Source organism: Castor canadensis, chromosome 11, assembly GCF_047511655.1.
Source record: "Castor canadensis chromosome 11, mCasCan1.hap1v2, whole genome shotgun sequence".
NCBI classification, from domain to species: domain Eukaryota; kingdom Metazoa; phylum Chordata; class Mammalia; order Rodentia; family Castoridae; genus Castor; species Castor canadensis.
The window spans coordinates 93,560,211-93,580,507 of record NC_133396.1 but is presented as its reverse complement, the minus strand read 5'-3'; the positions used below and the strand labels follow the sequence as shown (position 1 = coordinate 93,580,507).

At 36.1% G+C, this 20,297-nt stretch overlaps 1 protein-coding gene across 1 annotated transcript; it reads left to right on the top strand.

Moving 5' to 3' along the window:
* The first annotated feature begins 14,326 nt into the window (after positions 1-14,326).
* LOC109696031 (lymphotactin-like) lies at positions 14,327-18,379 on the top strand. The gene is made up of 3 exons (XM_020178879.2): positions 14,327-14,613; positions 17,056-17,170; positions 18,037-18,379. The coding sequence occupies exons 1-3, from the start codon at positions 14,556-14,558 to the stop codon at positions 18,203-18,205; spliced, it is 342 nt and encodes a 113-aa protein (XP_020034468.1). The 5' UTR covers positions 14,327-14,555; the 3' UTR covers positions 18,206-18,379.
* The last annotated feature ends 1,918 nt before the right edge of the window (positions 18,380-20,297 follow it).

Below are 20,297 nucleotides of genomic sequence, written 5' to 3'. Positions count from 1 at the left end.
TTCTCCGTTAAGTATAATGCTGGCTGTAGGTTTGTCATCTATAGCTTTTATAATGTTGAGGTACTTTCCTTCTATTCCTAGTTTTCTTAGATCTTTTATCATGAAATGGTGTTGGAGCTTATCAAAGGCTTTTTCTGCATCTATTGAGATGATCAAGTGGTTTTTGTCTTTGCTTCTGTTAATGTGGTTTATTATTTTTATTGATTTTCATATGTTGAACCACCCCTGCATTCCTGGGATAAAGCTGACTTGGTTGTGGTATGTATGATCTTTCTGATGTGTTGTTAGATTCGGTTTGCCATTATTTTATTGAGGATTTTTGCATTGATGTTCATTAAGGAAATTGGCCTATAGTTCTCCTTTTTTGGAGGTGTCTTGGTCTGGTTTTGGGATGAGAGTAATATTGGCTTCATAAAATGAGTTAGGTAGTTTTCCTTCCCTTTCTATTTCATGGAACAGTTTAAGAAGTGTTGGTTTTAGTTCTTCTTTAAAGGTCTGGTAGAATTCAACAGAGAATCCATCAGGTCCTGGACTTTTCTTTTTTGGGAGACTCTTGATTGCTGCTTCAATTTCATTTTGTGTTATAGATCTATTCAGGTGATTAATTTCCTCTTGGTTCAGTTTTGGATGATCATATGTATCTAGAAATCTGTCCATTTCTTTAAGATTTTCAAATTTATTAGAATATAGGTTCTCAAAGTAGTCTCTGAGGATTTCGAGGATATCTGTGGTATTTGTTGTTATCTCCCCTTTTGCACTTCTGATTTTACTGATTTGGGTTTTTTCTTTCCTTATTTTAGTCAGGTTTGCCAGGGGTCTGTCAATCATATTTGTTTTTTCAAAGAACCAACTTTTTGTTTCATTGATTCTTTGTAGTTTTTGTTGTTGTTGTTTCTATTTCATTGATTTCAGCCCTTATTTTTATTATTTCTCTCCTTCTGCTTGTTTTGGGATTTGCTTATTCTTGTTTTTCTAGGAATTTGAGATGTAGCATTAGGACATTGATTTGAGATCTTTCTGACCTTTTAATATATGCACTCATGAGTATAAACTTTTCCTTTGCTGTGTCCCATAGGTTCCAGTAGGTCATGTTTTCATTTTCATTAACTTCCAGGAACCTTTTAATTTCCTCTTTTATTTCATCAATGACCCATTGATCATTGAGCAATGTATTGTTCAGCTTCCAATTGTTTGCATGTTTTTTACTGTTGTTTTTGTTGTTGAGTTCTAGTTTTATTGCATTGTGATCAGATAGAATGCATGGGATTATTTCTATTTTCTTATATTTGCTGAGGCTTACTTTGTGCTCTAGGATATGATCGATTTTGGAGAAGGTTCCATGAGCTGCTGAGAAGAATGTATATTGTTCAGAAGTTGGATGAAATATTCTGTAGACATCAGCTAGTTCCATTTGATCTATGGTATGATTTGGATCTAGAATTTCTTTACTGATTTTTTGTTTGGATGACCTATCTCTTGGTGACAGGGGGTATTAAAGTCTCCACTACCACTGTGTTGGAGTCTATATATGTTTTTAGGTCCTTCAGAGTATGTTTGATGAAATTGGGTGCATTGACGTTGGGCGCATATAAGTTGATAATTGTTATTTCCTTTTGGTCTATTTCCCCTTTTATTAGTATGGAATGTCCTTCTTTATCTCATTTGATCAATGTAAGTTTGAAGTCTACTTTGTCCGAGATAAGTATTGTTACCCCTGCCTGTTTTCAGGGGTCATTGGCTTGGTAAATCTTCTTCTAGCCTTTTACCCTCAGCCAGTGCTTGTTTCTGTCAATGAGATGGGTCTCCTGTCCAACAAAGCATTTTTTTAGCTTAGGTTTCTGTTGGCATTACTGAGTGACTTAAAGAGTTGCAGGCAAATTCTGAAAATCTGCCATGATTGGAGGATCTGGGAAGATAATCAGGAGCCCTTTTATGTTTCAAAGTACACAATGGCTTGATAAAAATGTCACCTTTACTTTACAGTAAAACAGATGGCAAGACACTTAAATTTAATAGAAGCTTTTAGGGGACAAAAAGGATGCTTCCATATTCAATGTAAATATTCTATGACTGTTCCTGATTTTAGAAATGTTAAAAATGTGAGACCCAGGCTTCCAGAATGATAGCAACCTGATAATGCTTTATGTGGTACACAGCACCTGACTTTTTTTCATTGTGTTTTCACATAAAGCACTGTTACCCAACAGTAACAGAACCCAGAGCTATTCTATGAAAAGAACTAGAAATTAAAGACAATGTATCTTTTTTCTTCCTCCTCATGAATCTCTTCTTACAAAGTTTTTGAGGATACACTCCAGGAAAACAAAAGGGGTAAACTAAGGAGGAAGACATGGGTCTCATAAAAGTTCAATTAAAAACTTCAAGGAATGGGCAGTTGATGCATAACTGTAATCCCAGCATCCAAGAGGCAGAGGTAAGAGGATCTCTTTTTTTTTTTTTTTTGGTAGTGGGGCTTGAACTCAAGGCTTTCACCTTGAGCCTTTGTGAAGGGTTTTTCAAGATAGGATCTCACGGAACTATTTGCCCTGGGTTGGCTTTGGACTGAGATCCTCCTGATTTCTGCCTGAGTAGCTAGGATTACAGGAGGGAGGAGGGAGAGGGGGAGGGAGAGGAGGAGGGGGAGAAGGAAGAACTCCAAGGAGTGGTGGGAAGGTCTAAACAAAGAAAGAAATGTAATAATTGAACATTTTTGGCTGTCCAGTAGCAATTCTTACATACTCATAATAATATAATTATTGAATCAACCTGCATTTCTCTATTGGAAGGATGAAGTACAGGAAGGAAAATAATGGGAAAAAGAAAAAGAAAATTGACTTAGTTAATGATAGTAAGTCAATAGATAATTTCTAAAACTTATTAAAATTGAAAAATAGCAGTAAAAGCAAATGTGTGCACATGCGCACGTGTGTGTGTGTGTGTGTGTGTGTGTGTGTGTGAGAGAGAGAGAGAGAGAGAGACTTATAATTATAGGGAAAATAGCTAAAATAGTTAAATGTAGTTCTTTCTTGGAAGCAAGACTGAGAGTTGAAGATGGATGAATCAGAGATTCTTATTTTCATTATAAATCTTTGCTTTTAAGGACTATTTGACATTTAAAACAACATGTCTGTGTGTTACAGTGGAAGTCTTTGAAGGATATAAATTAGGTTGATGTGACATTTTGTAGTGAATCTAATCTGACTTCCGCCAATCACGGCTTCTTTTTCTAAATACTCACAAATAATTTATTTACTAATATCTTCTAGGAGCTGGTTACACTGAACACTGTTGTTTTGGAATCCACCATATCTTCACATTTGAAAATGGAGACGAGACTTACTATTTCTTGGTAACCCTTTGTTTCCCATGACTATTTAGATTGTATTTAGACTTATATAACAATTTGCACAGTAACAGTTTATATGCTTGCATTGCAGGCTGGCACAGTTGTTTGAGGGAGCCCAGGGGCACAGGATAGTGAGGAAGAGGAAATAAGATGTGGCTCAAGTGTGGGTGAGCTGTATTCAGAATATAGCACACATTCAGTTATGATTCTGGTATAAGACCCAAACAGGTTGGCAAAGCAGAGCATCATGGAATCTGAGCAGATGCAGCTTTGAAAATCAGTCATTTCACATCTTTGTGGTCTGCATATAAGGGAGGAGCTAGGCTCCATGCAGATCTCCTGTCCACAGGGTAAGGTTTGACAAGAGCTATATCTAGCAGGTCCAAAAACAAAAGAAGAGAAGCTAAATCCTGGAAACTGGGGTGTCTGGTATGGGAGGGCAATGGTTTACGGGTGGTTTTCTTTAGGATTGTAGGATTAAAACAGAAAGTATTCTATTTAGCAGAAGAAAAGGAAGTTATTGAGTAGTTCACTGAATTGTCAGAAATTCTGGAGAATTAGCTCAGAGAGCAGGCAGGCAAGGGATAATCAAACTGTCCCTGGGGACGGTTTCCTTAGAACTTCACTGCTGATCTAAGTCATCTTAGTTCATACTTGAACTTGTTATTTATTCATTTTTAAATTCTATTTTTTCATTATTTCTCCATGAAGAATATATATTTTTAATACTGGAGTTTGAACTTATGGCCTCATGTCTATTCCACATGAACCACACTTCCAGCCCTTGAACTCTTTAAAATGTCTAACTTCTCTCTTGCCATTTACTACCTAGCTTCAATTTCAACTTACTTTTAATGCTTTTTATGTCTTTGCCAGTTTGGAAATCATTCCTCACACTAGAGAAATAATTATATTAGAAGCTAATTTATCCTTCTTCCTCTTTTCATCAACTGACTTATATTAAATAAACTAGAAAATAATACCAGGGTTATGAGTGGTGTTCTAAAAGAGTTATACACAAATAAGATTATAATTGCATAATAAAAAAAATGAGAGTAGAATTTGTTTGGGGGACAAAATCTAACATGAAAATGATATTCTCTTTGCCACTAGCAGCTGAGAACCATGCCCAAGTAAATCGTAGTTTTCTGATGTCAGAGTTGGAAGCAGGGCTGCCAGATTTATCAAATAAAAATACAAGATGTCTAGTCACAATTGAATTTCAGATGAACAACAAGTGATTTTTAGTATGCCCCATGCAATATGTAGGATATCCTTATGCCAAAATTGTTTGTTGTTTCTCTGAATTCAAATTGAAATGTGAATCCAGTATTTTATCTGGCAACCCTGTTGTAGAAAGCCTCAAGGGAATCCAGTACACTTTTGATGTAAAAATGTGCTCTACAGAGCAGCAGATCTAACTTTGCCCCACGCTTCACATTTGATCTTCCTATTTAACAATCAACAAATCATGCAGGAGCAGAGTATGCCTGGTCAGGGTTTTGTGTTTAAATATTGAATCTGAAAAGCAAAAAGTAAAAAGGAAGATTAGGTCTATAGGTAAATCAGGACAAAATCCTATTTAGTTGTCCAGTCATTTAAGCAAAAACAATGTTCTGTTCTCCCTTTACTGAACTAAGTTGGTAATTTTCCTCATACAAGATTCTAAAATATTCTTTAAAGAATTTTCAATCTCAAGAATGTTAAGATTTTGCATCATATCAACATTGTATTAATAACATCAGCCAATATATATTGAAGGCTTAATATACACCACAAACAGTTCTAATTATTTTGTACATATTCATTCATTTTTTTCTTGCAACATCCTCCTGTGGTAGTTAGTATTTTTGCCTCTGGTTTTGTATAGATAAAGAAACTGAGGCACAGAAAGGTTAAATGCCTTAAGTAACTTGCAGAAGGCCATTCAGTTATTATTAAATTATCAAACCAAATATGAATACAGCAATCTGATTCCAAAGCCTGGACTCTTAATCACTACATTAGATTATTTCTTGGAGGTAGGTACTCTACAATAAACAAGATAATATTAAAGATAGTGTATGCTGAGTGTTCTAGAGTCTGAAACTATATAGTTAGTTCTACAACTGAATATACTTCCTGATTTTAACAGCTTGATTAAATGGCTCCACAATATGGAATCTCCCATAACTCCTATCAGTTTCTATTTCACACCTCTAGGAAAAGGATAAATCGGATTGTTCAGTTGTTCTCTGTAGTTTTCTCCCAATCATCCTAGATTGATCCAGTGAAGCATATAAACTGTAGGTAATCCCAGTCCAGTACTTGAAGATCAGTCTCCTTCCTCAGGTTCTCTTTGTTTGATTCCAACACTTTCCACTTTTCAACCCTTCATTTGAATTATTTGGAATACCTTGATCATGTTTGAGCTCTGTGATTGTGCATGGATGTTATTTCCTTAGGCATAAACCTGTCTGTAGAAACTTTCCTATCATAAAACTTTAGTGTATGTTTAAATGGAAAAACTATGGCCTTTTATAGGAGAGCAACAAGAAATCTTTCCTCCTGTGGACTTTTAGAATGGGAAATTCTTGTAATTTCCCATGGTGATTCTATGTGCACTCCTTTTCCATAACAATTTTTAGCAGCAAACGGTAAGAATGGGGAAAATGTTTTCTTTTGTGTTTTAGGTTTGCTGCTTCTTAAAATAAAGATTTAAGTTTAGGACTCGCATGGAAATACATCAGCAAGTTCTTGTCTTTACTTACTCCCAGGTCACAGGGTGGTACATCCTCCCATCACTTCCCCCTTTGACTTTTCATTCCCCTTTTCAAAGGCAAACCTTCACACATGAACAGGTTATTTTAATGTCTGCTTTCATAGTCCAGCATCCTAATCTATGGATGGAGCAGATAAACTGAACAAGAAATCTGGCTTACCTGATCGCTGATGTTAGAGAGAGCCAGAGGTGGCTGGAGAATGATGGGTACCTGTGACTAAGTTTAGCCTCTGAGAAATGTTTGATGGTGGTCTGAGTTTAGGAACCAATGGTTTTGAAAGTATTCATCACTACTGGTGACTAAATTTCACTGCAGCTTTGGTTACTTTCAGTAAACCACATAGCCCCACTATGGATTCCACTAATGTGGTACATGTCAACAAGACTACGCAGTAGGGCTGGTGTGTGTGTGTGGAGGAGGGGGAGGGGAAAAGAGGAAGGGAGAAAGAAAGGGAGAGGGAGAGGATAGAAATTGATAAGAAAGCAGTGACAAGAGCTGCCTGCATAGGATGAACTAGGTTTTAGCAATACTGCCAGTGGTGTTGTATGGTCACTTCTACCATGATTTTGTGCTACTTTATCAAAAACATCCTGAACTTGTTTTTTATTCCTTTTTTACTGAGGTGAATTCTGGCTGTATCTGGCATATTTCATATGTAATATATATTAAATACGTGGATTATATGGATGAATCTGGAGAAAATTGTGCAAGTGGAATAAACCATTAAACACACATACACATACACAGAGACAGAAACAGAGACAAAGAGAAGGGAAAGATGAGTTGTAATTACAGCCTAAGCAACCAAGAGGAAAAGGTTACTACAGATATTAGAGGGCAGTTAGTATGAGTATAGCTAACCATTTTTGCTTATTATGAAAGATATTAAACTGCCATATGGTATAACGATGAGCATTAAAGATAATGCTTAATAAGAAGCCACACTGACTAACATTTTGAATTTTTTAAAAGCTACTCAAGAAATGTCATTCACAGACTGGCAGAAGGTAGACATGCTAGAATCATGTGGACTTCCCAGGATGTCCTTCAGATTATCATTAGTCTTACTTTGCAGTCAGTCCCAACCAAGTGCACTGAAGTGTGGAGATTATCAACAGAAAGGCACCTGAAGAGAGTGGGTGCTGAGGAGTGTGGAAGCACTTATCTCCCCACATGAATCTTTCATTTCACCCCTTTCCAAAAGGGCTCTGACTTGTGTGGATGGAAAATCAAAGAATAAATGCACTCTTTCCCGCACAGATCATATTTTGTTGGTGGTGATCTGTCTTCTGACAGCCACTGAACCCTGCTGAGAAATGTGACAGAACAGACATTTGTTTTGTGATGCCCGTAATTCGAATCTGTTTTTCTATTCATTAAACAATGGTGGTTGACTAGATAATTTTTAAGATCAGTTGTACTTCCTATTTTTTTTTGCTCTTTTATACTTTGTCACATTAGGACACAATTTATGTAAAGTATCTGTCACTATCACCAAATTAAACTGAACAGAGCAATAGGCAGTGCTTTTATTTTTAATTCTGAGCAATTATTTTTGTATTCAATTGGCAAACATTGATTGAGTTTTTATGTTATAGGTGCTAAATATTTAGTACTGAAACGAATCTTGACTCTCTTGCCCTTTACATTTTAGTAGGGACAGAACAGCACATTGTAGTCATAAAAATATTAGGTAATAATAACAAAAGCTATGAATAACAACAAAGCAGGTGACACAAATCTTTAGGAATGGAGTGTGGAGCAGCTACTTTATATGAAGTGACAAGGGTGGGCTTCTGAAAAGCTTTTGAGTAATTTGTTTCCACAATCAACTCTGGGGTCTCTCTTAAATGCAGGTCAATGTCATGCATTAAGCTAATGCATGTACACTAAGAATTCTAGGTTATGTGTAAGTAAGTTGTAAGTAAGTAAGTTGTTGGTCTGAGACAGTAAAGCTAACAAAGCATCTGTTATCAAAGACTTAATTTTTCTCATTCTGTTCTACTAAGAAAAACATATCAAAACAATTTCACATCAGTTTAATGTAAAAATCATTTTTGTTAATCTGAAAATTGGGTAACCCATGATACTCCATGTCCTCATTATTCTGCTGTAAGGATGCCTTGTTTTTGTGACTGATACTTTCACTGGGAAGACAACAATATCTTCCAGGTTGAGATCAAAGGTGTTCAGTGACACATATGCTTCTTTCTCCTTGTATTTCAGAAATACAGAGGAGACCAGCTATGGGGAACCAACCATAGGCTATGTTGACTCCAAAACCACCAATAATTATTATTCTAATCATAACCAAGTCATAATCTCTGTCTGATGAAAATCATATGTTTCTCCTTTGTCACCAATTTCTCTGGTAGAAGTAGTCCCAGTTTCAGTCTGATGGTTTTAGTGTCTGTCTTTTTGTTATAATCACTACCATTTATCAAGTTCTTCTTATGATTGAGACATGTTATATGTTCTAGTTATAATTCTGACAGCTGTGAGGTAGAGATTATTTTGATTCTTCTTCATGTAATGTCTTGTAATGGCTGAACCAGGAGAAGAGTCTGGCTTACAGTTCTCAATACAGTGTTGGCTTCTTCAACACTTTAGAGAGACTGTTGTCCACTAATGTCAGTTTCAGGCCCTGGCTGGTGTATCTTTCTTTAGCAAACAGATTGAGAAATGCATTATATATATATATATATATACACACACACATATATACATATATATATAATATATGCATATACACATTTAAGTATGTGTATGTATGTATATACACATAAATGTGTATATATAATATATTATATATTTGTATATCACTCACCAGAGCATGTGACATGTCTTATTCTTAATTTCTTTCCTGTTTCTAAAATAGTATTTTACCATAGTGCACAAGCCACTCGCTCAGTTCATATTGAATTCTCTCTCTCTCTCCTTTGCCTTTTAATTAACCTGAACTTGAAGATAAGAGTATCCACACAGTACCCAATTTCCTTCCTTTCATTTCCTTTATTGCATCACTATCTGCCTGATAGAGTTTGTGGTCTAATTTACATGGCAAAAGGAATACAGGATGGTTATGCATTAGATGGGCAATGTATACATTGTCTTACTACTGAATATTTTGCAGACATAGTGTTACCATCAGATTCCCATAAGGTTGATGAATACCAATCCTAAAATAAAAATAGGAGAAATGAATCACTGAAGGGTCCAAATGATTGAATGATTCCTCAAAGCTAATTCTGTGTTAGAACTTCTTCTGGTACCCACAGCATACAGAATCTTGTCCTCCTTTTTCAGAGATGTTTCTTTGTGATAAGTCACCTTCTGAATAAGTAAGGGACACACAGCAGAAATGCTCTGAGTAAATAAGCAGTGTTCTGTGCATCAGAGATTTGATGAGAATCTTCCTACAAAATGTCAAAGCTACAGGATACTTTCATTTCACTTTTATTAGCATAAATTCATTGTACAGGGGGGATTCATTGTGCCAATTCCCAATAGCCTTACTTTGTACATTGGTTAGATTGCCCCCATCATCTCCTCCTCCGCAGCCCCCTCTGCAGCCCCCTCTGCATTCCACTTAAAACAATTGCAAGAGGTTTCATAATTTTACTTCCTGTAGGTAAATGAAGCCCATCAACACTATTTCCTCACCTTCATTCCCCTCCTTCTCCCACAAATACCCTCCCCCAACACTATACCTATTTCACAGTTCTGTCTTTCATTTTTAATTCCAACGTTAATGCTCAAAGGGGCTTCGTGAAGTATCCCAGTGGTGAATACACTTAATTTGGGTGAGTTCAACCCTGGCAGAGGTAAAGAAGTGTAATAGAGGGGGTTGAACTGACCACAGGATACTTTTCTCTCATATAGAAATCCCCGGTCTAGATCTCAGGCAACAAGCAAGAAAAGGAAAATATTTTCTTTCCCTTTCAAGGCCAATTTTTTGTTAGATCAGACTTACTTGAGGTTTGCAGGAAGCATGTGTAGTTTCTGTTGAAAGTCAGAATTGTGTGAACATGTGTAGACCTAGCACCTTTACTTTTTTGCCTTTCATATCATAAATTTAGATTTATGAATCAGTGGACAAGCAATGACCATTGAGAACTATCTTAAGTAGCATTAATCTGCCAGCCAGGTGCATATTTAACCTTTACACAGCTTTTTAAGAAAGTGGTGTATGTGGAAGTAAGACAAAGACTTGAGCAAACTTGCTGTAGGAAACCTATGCTAAAGATACACAGATAAGTACAAAAGTTAAAAAAAGGTAGGGATGTAGCTCAGTGGTTGAGTGTTTGCCTAGCATGCACAAGGCTCTGGGTTCAATCCTCAGTGCGATAAAAACAACAACAAAAAAGCACAGCAGGGTTAGAATCACCTTCTAAGTAGATACAGATGAAGAAAAAAAGCTTAAACGATTATCTGGCAATGTAGGACACTGATTAAGAGTTTGCCTTAAAATCTGGCAGAATTAAAACCTGGAAATCTGGGTCAGAATCCTCACAGTATCCTCACTGTGCCTTGTGAGGGTGAGTGAGTTACTTAGCCACTTAACCTCTTCAAGCCTCAGTTTTGTCACTATAAAATGTAGAGAATTTAATTCATTATATTGTTTTAAGGATTAAATGGGTTAAGACCCTTTAGTGCTTAGCACAAGGTCTCACACATTCTGTTACATCTGAATATTACTTTAAAACATTTCTCTATACTGTCTAAATTTTCTGTACAATGATTATACTGCATTTATCAGAAAAACACAAAAAATAATTCAGGGGAAGAACCTAGTACAACTTAAGAGATACTGGATTCAGGCATGTTCCAATGGAAATAATGACCAGAGTAGTTTTTATTATTATTCTTTAAAAAATTGAACTTCAGGTACAAAATTGGGTTAATCATAAGCATATGGCTATGGCAGAGTATGCTAGACTTTATTTGCTCTTTGTTCTAGATACGAGTCTAGATTACATTTCCCAGCTGTAACCTCATTCCCTAATCTACCACTCTGTCCTTCCTTCTAGATGGAATCAGATATCACTTGTCACTTATGAAATGTGACCAAAGAAAACATGTTACTTCTAGATGGTGAACAGTAAGCAGTCTTTTGTTCTCTCAGGCCATAAGGGATGTCATTACTCAGGAGCCTCGTTTTCTGGGTCACTTTTGGAGGACAGCCTCGAAGGTAGACAGCTGATTAGGAATACTTGCATTGATTTTTGTGTTAGTCTTATCTGGATGATATGATTAAGTATACATCATCACCATTGATCAATACGTGACCCTATTTTATTCATCTAATTAAAGTATATAATGTACCACCATTTATCTACCCTCAATCTGAGCACTTGAAACTTCTAAAAATGTACCTCTATTTGCTCCTTTCCTTTGAAATTCTCTAAGTATATATATATATAGAAGCAGAATTTCTGGATCCATATGATATGCAAATGTTCAGTAGATGTTGTAGATGACAATGCTAAATTGCTTTTCAAAGTGTTACATCAACTTTGAATATCATGAGTAATATGCATTGGTCCATATCTCTGTTATCACAGTCCTATTAATGGAATTATTAATTTTGTCCATTTAAATAGGAATAAAATGGGACAGCATGAGAGACATGTCTGGGAACCAAGGGGGTAGTGTGGCTATTATGGAGTAAGAGAGGAGGGGAAGAGAAGGAGATGATGTTGGAGTGAATGCCACTTGTAAGCCTTTGTGAAGACTGAATTTAACTCCTAAAAGTGGAGAGACAATGAAGGATGTTTTTGCAGAAAATCAACATGGTATGACTTTCATTTGAAATGATCATGTTGGCAGGTATGGTAAATTGAATGAAAGGGGCCAGGGTGGAATCTGAAAGACCAGGATTGCATGAATCCACTAATCCAGATGAGAGACGATGGTGGTTTACAGATTGTGGTGTGGGATGGTGGGAAGAGTTTAAATTCTATTTTTTTAAAGCAGGGAGCCTACAGCATTTTCTGACCGATTGAGTGTGATCTGTAAGAAAAAAAAAAAGAAGAAGAGTAGAGGATGAAGGAAATTTCTTGTGATATATTGCTCTTCTAGCTCTTGTTAACCAATATCCATATGTGCAGATCTTGCTCACTGTATACTAGGCTTCTACTACCTTATTTTTACTTACTTCTTCTACACCACAAATTCTATTCTATGCTTTGACAAACTGAAGATGAAAAATTCATACTGAGAGTATAAGAAATTCCATTTTAATATGCTAAATAAAATTTAGTCATTAGTCAAATTGTCTATTTGGTTAAAAATAAAGAAAACCATAAGCACAATCTCCTCACTTACTATTTGTCTATTAAATTGATGGATATAAGTATGTATATTTGTCTTATACAAAATGTCTTTGTGCTGCTGGGGTTGGGACCCAAGGGCTTGGGCATGCTAGGCAAGCACTGTACCTCTGAGATATGTCCCCAGCTCCGACTGTGTAGCTCAGGATGGCCTCAGACTTATGATCCTTCTGCTTCTACCTCCAGAGAGCTGAAATTACTGGTGTGAAGCACCAAACTGGGAAGAACATGTTTTTAAGTTTATAGACATGCCAATTGTTGAATGACTAAATCTAACTAATTAATGTTTACATTACCTCCATAGTTATTTTTGTGGTGAAAACACTTTAAATCCACTGTAAGCATTTACCAAGAATATATTATCTTGTCAACTACAGCCATCATGAGGTGCAATAGATCCCCTGAATTTATTTCTCCTTTTAAACTGAAATTTTGCATCCTTTCACTAATACTTCATTCCAATTGCCTCCCCCACTCCCAGTCCCTGGAAGTCACCATTCTACTCTGTGCTTACATGAGATCAACTTTTCTATATTCCAAATATGAGTGAGAGTATGCTGTATTTGCCTTTCTGTTCCTGGGTTATGTCACTTAACAAAATGTCCTAGAGATTCATCCATGTTATCTTAAAGGGATTTCCCCCTTTTGTGGCTGTTCACTCCCATATGTCTGTATTTGGAACTTGGAAGAGAACATATTACTACATGTCAAGTGGTGATAAGAGAATCAGTTCGAATGGAAAATGTGTTCAGAATTTAAAGATCAATAGTGTGGAAGTAAAAATAATTAAAAACCCATTCTAAAGTTCAGATGAAGTCTGGCTGGAAAAGTAAATGTCATTGATGAAAAATTTAGATATTAATCTATAATTTTCATGGAAACAGGAATACATTTTCATATTCCTAGTGGCAATGACAAAACTTTTAAGTACACATATATTCAATAAATGCACTTTATTGATGCTTACATAAAATGAGATCCAATAAAACAATATCAAGTTCCAAAAAGACTGTAGTGCAAATGATGTACTCAAATCCTGCTGGAGGCATTTCAGTTGAAACTACGTTTTGGGAAGACTAAATGATAACACACAACAAGAGCTGTAAAGGTGGTTGTACAATTTTACCAAGCATTCCTACTCCTGTTATTAAAGGATATACTCATATTGTATTAATAAAAATTGACCTTATAGATATGCTCTACATAACAATAACTTATAAAGGAATGGTTTGTATGTATATTTCTCAAAGTTGAGTATGAAGATTGAATAAACAAGATGATATTTAAATTGATGTTATGACAGTATTTGTAATGATCACAATTGTACAAACATAGGCACACCAAGAGTCACTGGCAAATAATAAAAATGAAGCTGTCACAATGGTACTATAGTAGATAATTTTCTCTAATTTTTTTCCTAAAATAAAGTTGTTGTAAGACAACTTTTCAATAGCATTCAAAAATACATATTAAGTTCCAAAGGGCAAATGTGTACATAGACATGCTAGGAACACTTATTTAACTGTTTCTTGAGCACCTGGAGATAATGGTGTAAAGGAATGGGTACAACTTGACTAAGGGTAGAGGAGAGAAATGAGAAGAAAAAGAAATCAAAGGAATCAGAGGCTTGATGTGGTAGCAATGCCCTTCATTTCTCTAAGGAGTCAAGTATGCTTGTGGAAGCCCCGTAACACAGGAGGAAAATGGGATGGACCATGGTGACCACCACCTACTCAATTCCTTTACACTGTTCCCATGTCGAATCATGACACTAACAGCCTCGAGACCTATTGGCAGTGGAAGATCTGACTTTATCCTGGTGGTCAGAGATGAGACAACTACCTTCTGCTCTATGCATAAACTTGGTTTCATCGACACATTAACCACAAGAGAAAAGGGAAAGGCCACAAGGTACAGGGTTAGTTTGAATGGGGTAAGGGAACTTGTGTTTAAAGAAAAAAAGTCATCAGTATTGCAAAGACTTTCCACTATTCCCCACCCACCTCCAAAAGCCCCCTCTCACCACAGGAAGTGCACTGACCAGCAGCAGAATAAAAGGGGCTCCGGAGGAGCTGGATCCTCACTCTCCTTGCACAGCTCAGCAGGACCTCAGCCATGAGACTTCTCCTGACCTTCCTGGCCATCTGCTGTCTCACCTCATGCATTGTAGAAGGTAAGTTGAGAAATTGTTTATGAGATAAGGAGCAGGGATGCAAGGCAGGTGGACACAATACTTTGGGTTTTACTGGAGTTAACAGCCTTGAAATTCCCATATGCGAAATGGGAATGGTACTTTCAACTCGAGGGAATTTTATCAATTCCCAAGACAGAATTTGCTCAGTGGCTGCAGTCAAGTCTTCCTAATTGAAGATTTGGGATAAATTTCTTAACCATTCTGAACTTGTGCTTATTTAACTATACGTTGAAGATACACTTTATGCATTGAACACTCCACTGTTCAGACTTATTTATTTATTTTTAGATTTTTATTTTATTGAATCCCATCAAATCTCTACAAACAGTAATTTTTTTGCTTTATGTTAGCCGTGGAATGATGGTGGTTACAAATACATTTGTAGCTATGCCCATTCAGTATTTATCTTTACATTCTCATCTTTGAGAGTTTCAACAGAATGTGGGATTGAGCCAGATAATGTATGTTCTGAAGCAAATCAATGTTGTCCATTAACAATAATCAAACTAAAAATGACCGGAAGCTCATATTTTCATATCTAGAAAATCAATAGTACCTTCCAGTAAGCAGGGGAGTCTGTTTTACTGCTATGAGCATTACCATATAGGATAAACTTCTTGAATTTGTAAGGGATCATATGATAATAAGTGTTAATAGAGCAACACTTTATACACAGTCAAATGAACCCGCAAGGCATACTCAGGTGAGATTGAGATATACTGAGCCTTATTTGAACATTAAACAGCTATTTCTTTTCTTTCACTATTTTTAAATTTTGTTCTCTCTCTCTCTCTCTCTCCTCAGCAGATATTTCTTAAAGGATCACTTTTTCCTGCTGGCTAGAATTAATTTGTAGACTTAGACTACAATTCTATAACTTGACCATGGATTCCCCAAAAGGGCCCATGAGTACTGGTGACAAAGCCTAGAGCTCCTTGAAATTGGGTGAAGGAAAAAAAGTTTAAGACTACTAAATTAGGCCACATGTTGCTACATGGCTGGCATTATGATGAGATGACAAGTGTACCATTTGGTGGAGACCTAGACTTGGGCAGGGGCCAATGATGTTCTGGGACAGATTGAGAGCTATTGACACTGGTCTCAAATTCCCATGTTTTCTACAGAAAGGACTTTGTACGTCTCACTGCTGCTAAGCTTCTTATGTATAAAAAGTAGGGCACCCCCATACTTGCTTTGACTCAACTCAACAACCTAAGTGAAGGCAAGGGTTGAATAAATAATGCAGATGCTCAGCATTGCTGAGACTAAGCAAAAGTTTTTGCGATTTAGAGTACAGTAAGATTCTGTGGGCATGTCCATAATAGGTACTTCACAGAGGGAAATACTGTTTCTGAAGTAGTGAGAAAAAGAGGAAGAATGCCAGGTTTTCTCTTTTTTAAAGAGTTCAGCATCAAAAATAAATTGGCAATGGTAGACAATGAAGAAGGTGCAGATTGTCAGTGAGAACCATGGAAAGGAGAAGTGAACAAAAGAAATGAGTGAACAATTTTTGCTTAGTAGCATGTTTTAAAAAATGCTTTCTAATATCAACACTGCAATTCAAACATGAACATTCACTGTAGTTTCTTAAGACGCATTAGCTAAAGGGAAGCACATACCCATATCTATGGCTAGGGAGAAAAATTAGCCCTTAGAGGCCTCAATTAGATTTTACCACACCCTTAATGTCATTTACTTTTCCAAATTATTTTCCTTTGTTCAGTGTAAGATGTTTCCCTAAACTTAACAGTTTAATTCCCCTTGGGTCATTCCTTTGAAGATGAATACTTGAGGAAGCCCTTCCTTTCTATATTTCACATTTTACCTTTGAAACTGAGAATACCTTTATTCAGTTGAAAATAAGTTACCTTTCCTGGTGAATGTTGTTTTCTCCAAATTATTTTGTCACATTTTACTTTTATTTCACTTATAGCACCATTATATTTACATCTATTTGCAATGATCTCTCTATTTACCTGAGCCTTGCCTGGCTCCTTCCTATATGATGTGCTTCATAAAACAAGGTCAATATACATCTTAAGTAGCGCCTTCAACACTTGGGACATAAAAGGCACTCAGTAAGTAGATGCTGTATAAATGAATAAGTGAGTGTCACTGGGATGTCGCTACCCAGTTTAGGTGTCTTGATGAAAATAAACAGAGATGGATAACACCTCATTACTTTCACCACGAAATTCCTGAAACACTATTAATCTAACTTCTGAAATTAGTTAAATGTTTTCTAAGACTCTATGATGTACAAGAGACTGAGAAGTCTAATATGACTCGTTTCTTCTCAAAGTAGAAAGTGGCCTTACATTCCTATAAAATTCTTAGAGTAATTTATGAGGCGATGGTTGTTCTGATCATGGTAAGTAGATTTACAGTTTTATTTTTATTTATCTTCTTTTTGCTTTCCAGGTGTGGGAAATGAAGTCCCAGAAAAAAGTATCTGTGTGAGTCTAACAACTCAGAGACTTCCAGTCAACAGAATCAAGACATACACCATCAAGGAGGGCTCCATGAAAGCAGTAATGTGAGTGTCTCTCTAAAAGCTGGGCTTGGTGGAGGATATAGAAATATAATAGAAAGAAATACTGCCCTCCTCAGGAAAAAAATAGGTCAACATGGAGGAAGCCTCAACTTAACCAATAGCCTCTTTATTTGTCCATATTAATCATGTCTTCATACAGCCTTACCAGATAGATTATTGCTAAAATTTAATCTCCAAATAAAGAATACAAGTCCTCTTTTCTTATTTTGCTGAACAGAAGAGTCTGACTGGAAGCCAGATGATTACTGTTGCAAATTCTGTAGAGAGATGTCTGACCAAGGCCAGGATTTGCCCACATGGCCAGAATAGTGTGGGATGCCTGGGATGGGAATTAAGCACAGGACCATGCCTTATCAGTTGCCCTATTTAAAAGGAATGTGTCAAGAACTAGCTGACATGGTACCACCCCTTTCCAGATTTCTTTTTTGGAAGTAGCAGTAGCAGCTTTTCTTAACAAAGAATTTCAAACTTTACTCTAAGAAATCACCCCAAACTAAAAATAAGATAAGTTTGTTTAGATATGCAAAGGACGAGAAAATGCAGTAAATGAACGAGATGCTCTTCAGTGTCCAGTTTAGTTACAGCAGTTGGAACGTTTGGTAGCACTGGTGAGGAACGATCGTGAGAATCACCATGGGCATGGAAGCTGGGGACCACCTGTAGATATTTCTCCTTTATGTTAGAATAGATGGCAGAAGAAAGGTGTTCATTCACAGTCTCCCGGTTTCAAAACATTATTTCTTCTGCTAGTTTCTGTAGAAGATCTCATGTTTGGTCAAGTCTTATCTCTTGACCCTGAGACTTGGAGAATGTGACTAACTTTATTGTCTCTTTTCTGTGCATTGCAGTTTTATTACCAGACGTGGCCTAAAAGTATGTGCTGACCCTCAAGCCAACTGGGTGAAAGCAGCAGTCAAAAGCGTGGATTTCAGGTCCACCACCAGAAAGAACATGATCCAGACCAATCCTACAGGAGCCCAACAGGCCACCAATCCAACTATGACCCTGTCTGGGTAGTGACCTTCTGGAACTCTGTTTCTCAGTAGCAGCCAGCTCGCTTCACTTTATAAGCTCATGGACTAAATTAGATTATACTTTTGAAAGTACTGCATGAATAAAATTATTTTCTTGTATTTTTATTTTTTTAATGTCTTTACTCATTTAGATGTAATTAATAAATATTTATTTGTATGGATGGTTCTATAGTCTATTCATTACATACAGTGAAAAGTAATATATCATTTATGTTCTATTTATGTCCTAATCACAACTTTCTTTCTCATGAATCTCTAGTATTTATGGTGGGAGAAATTTTGGCCAGTATTTGGCCAGTTTTATCAGAGATAAAAGGTACATGTATCACTCTTAATTTCAAGCTTGTAATGGTTCTACAGATGTAAGTCACAAGTTATAATTGTGACAGTGACAACAAATCAAGATCTATTTCAAATTTATAATAGAGTGTTATTTTAGAAAAGGGATAAGATCTTCCAACTATCATTATATTCCCATTCTGAGGGCTCCTTCTTTAAAAGTGACTTCTCTTAAGTTTGATCTCAAGCAAATCCTCCTACCTCTCTGGGTTTCTTTTTGATTTTCTATTAAAGAAAAAGAAAGAACTCGTCGTTTCTTCACTTGCCTGGTAAGCACAAGTTAGACTTTTAGTGTAAAGAAATTCTATTCTAGTAAAAATCAATAGTTATGCATTAGTTGTGTTATTTATATATTATCTTACTACTATTTGCAGACACAGTGTTACCATCAGTTTCTAACCTATTTCCATGACATTGGTGAATGCTATTCCTAATAGAAACAGGAACACTGAGTCATTGAAGGGCCCTAGTGATTGATTATTCAAAGCTAACTTTGTGTGAGAATTTCTCCTGGTACCCACAGCACAGAATTTTCAGTGATGTTTCTTCATAAGTCACCTGACGAATTAAGGACACACAGCAGAAGAGCATCTGAGATATGATGAGACTCTTCCCATAAAATGTCAGAGCTACAGGATACTTTTCTGTCTTATAGAAATCCTGGTCTAGATCTCAGACTGAAAGCAAGAAAACGAAAATATTTCAACTAACTTTTCAAGGTGAAGGTTTTATGTTAGAACACAATTTCCTGAGGTCTGCAGGAAGCATATGTAGTTCCTGTTGAGTCAGAATTGTGAGAACATGTATAGCCCTAGGATCTTTGTTTTTTATTAGCATATATTAATTGTACAAAGGGGTTTCATTGTGGTATTTCCATACACGCATATAATGTACATCAACCATATTCCCCCTTCTGTTACTCTTTCTTATATTCATCCTCCCCCCCCCTTTTTTTTTACAATGGACAATGACTTTTTCATATGTGCATATAATGTACCTGGGTCAGATTTATTCCCCATTATACCTCTATTTTCCCTCTCCCTTTTCCCCACCTTTTGGTTACCCCAGTAGTCCCACTTTTGTGTTCATTTATGATCTTTACTTTTGTATGTATTGCTAGCATTGTTATCTTTGGAAATTTAATAGAAAATAGTTGTGATAAAAGCACTTTAATGAAGAAAAAAGAAAAGGGATAAATATTTTAATTAAAAAGGAATTAATAGGAAATTCATAAAATATTATTAACTTCACTAGCAGTCAGAGTAGTTAAAATTGAGCAACAATGAGATATTTCCTATAACCAATCACCTGTAAATTAACAACGGCTAAAAGGACTGAGAAAATCCAGTTTTGGTAAAGATTTGGGACAACAAGTGTTTTTATAACTTATTGGTTAGAGCATCAATTAAATCCTGTTAGGCCTTACATTAAACCATAGTATCATACATTGTATATCAATATCCACAAATTGCATTTCACATCTCAAATTTGGTTTTGTAGTTCAGTGGACAAGCAATGACCATTGAGAGCTATCTTATGTGGCATTAACCTACCAGTAGCTATGATTTTATGTATTTGACCTTTCACAGCTTTTTAAGAAAGTAGTAAGTGTGGAAGTAAATTTCCTGGAGGAAACATATGTTAAATAGATATACAGGTGAAGTACAAAAACTTAAAAAATTGTATATGCTCATTGCTGTGTGGTCCAAGGTTGAAAAAAAAGAAATGACATAAGA

Bases quoted from the DNA above. Each gene is read 5' to 3' on its own strand.
- LOC109696031 (XM_020178879.2), top strand. From the start codon at position 14,556: ATGAGACTTCTCCTGACCTTCCTGGCCATCTGCTGTCTCACCTCATGC. The intron at 14,614-17,055 runs GTAAGTTGAGAA...TTTGCTTTCCAG, and splicing joins CACCTCATGCATTGTAGAAG to GTGTGGGAAATGAAGTCCCA. The intron at 17,171-18,036 runs GTGAGTGTCTCT...TGTGCATTGCAG, and splicing joins GGCTCCATGAAAGCAGTAAT to TTTTATTACCAGACGTGGCC.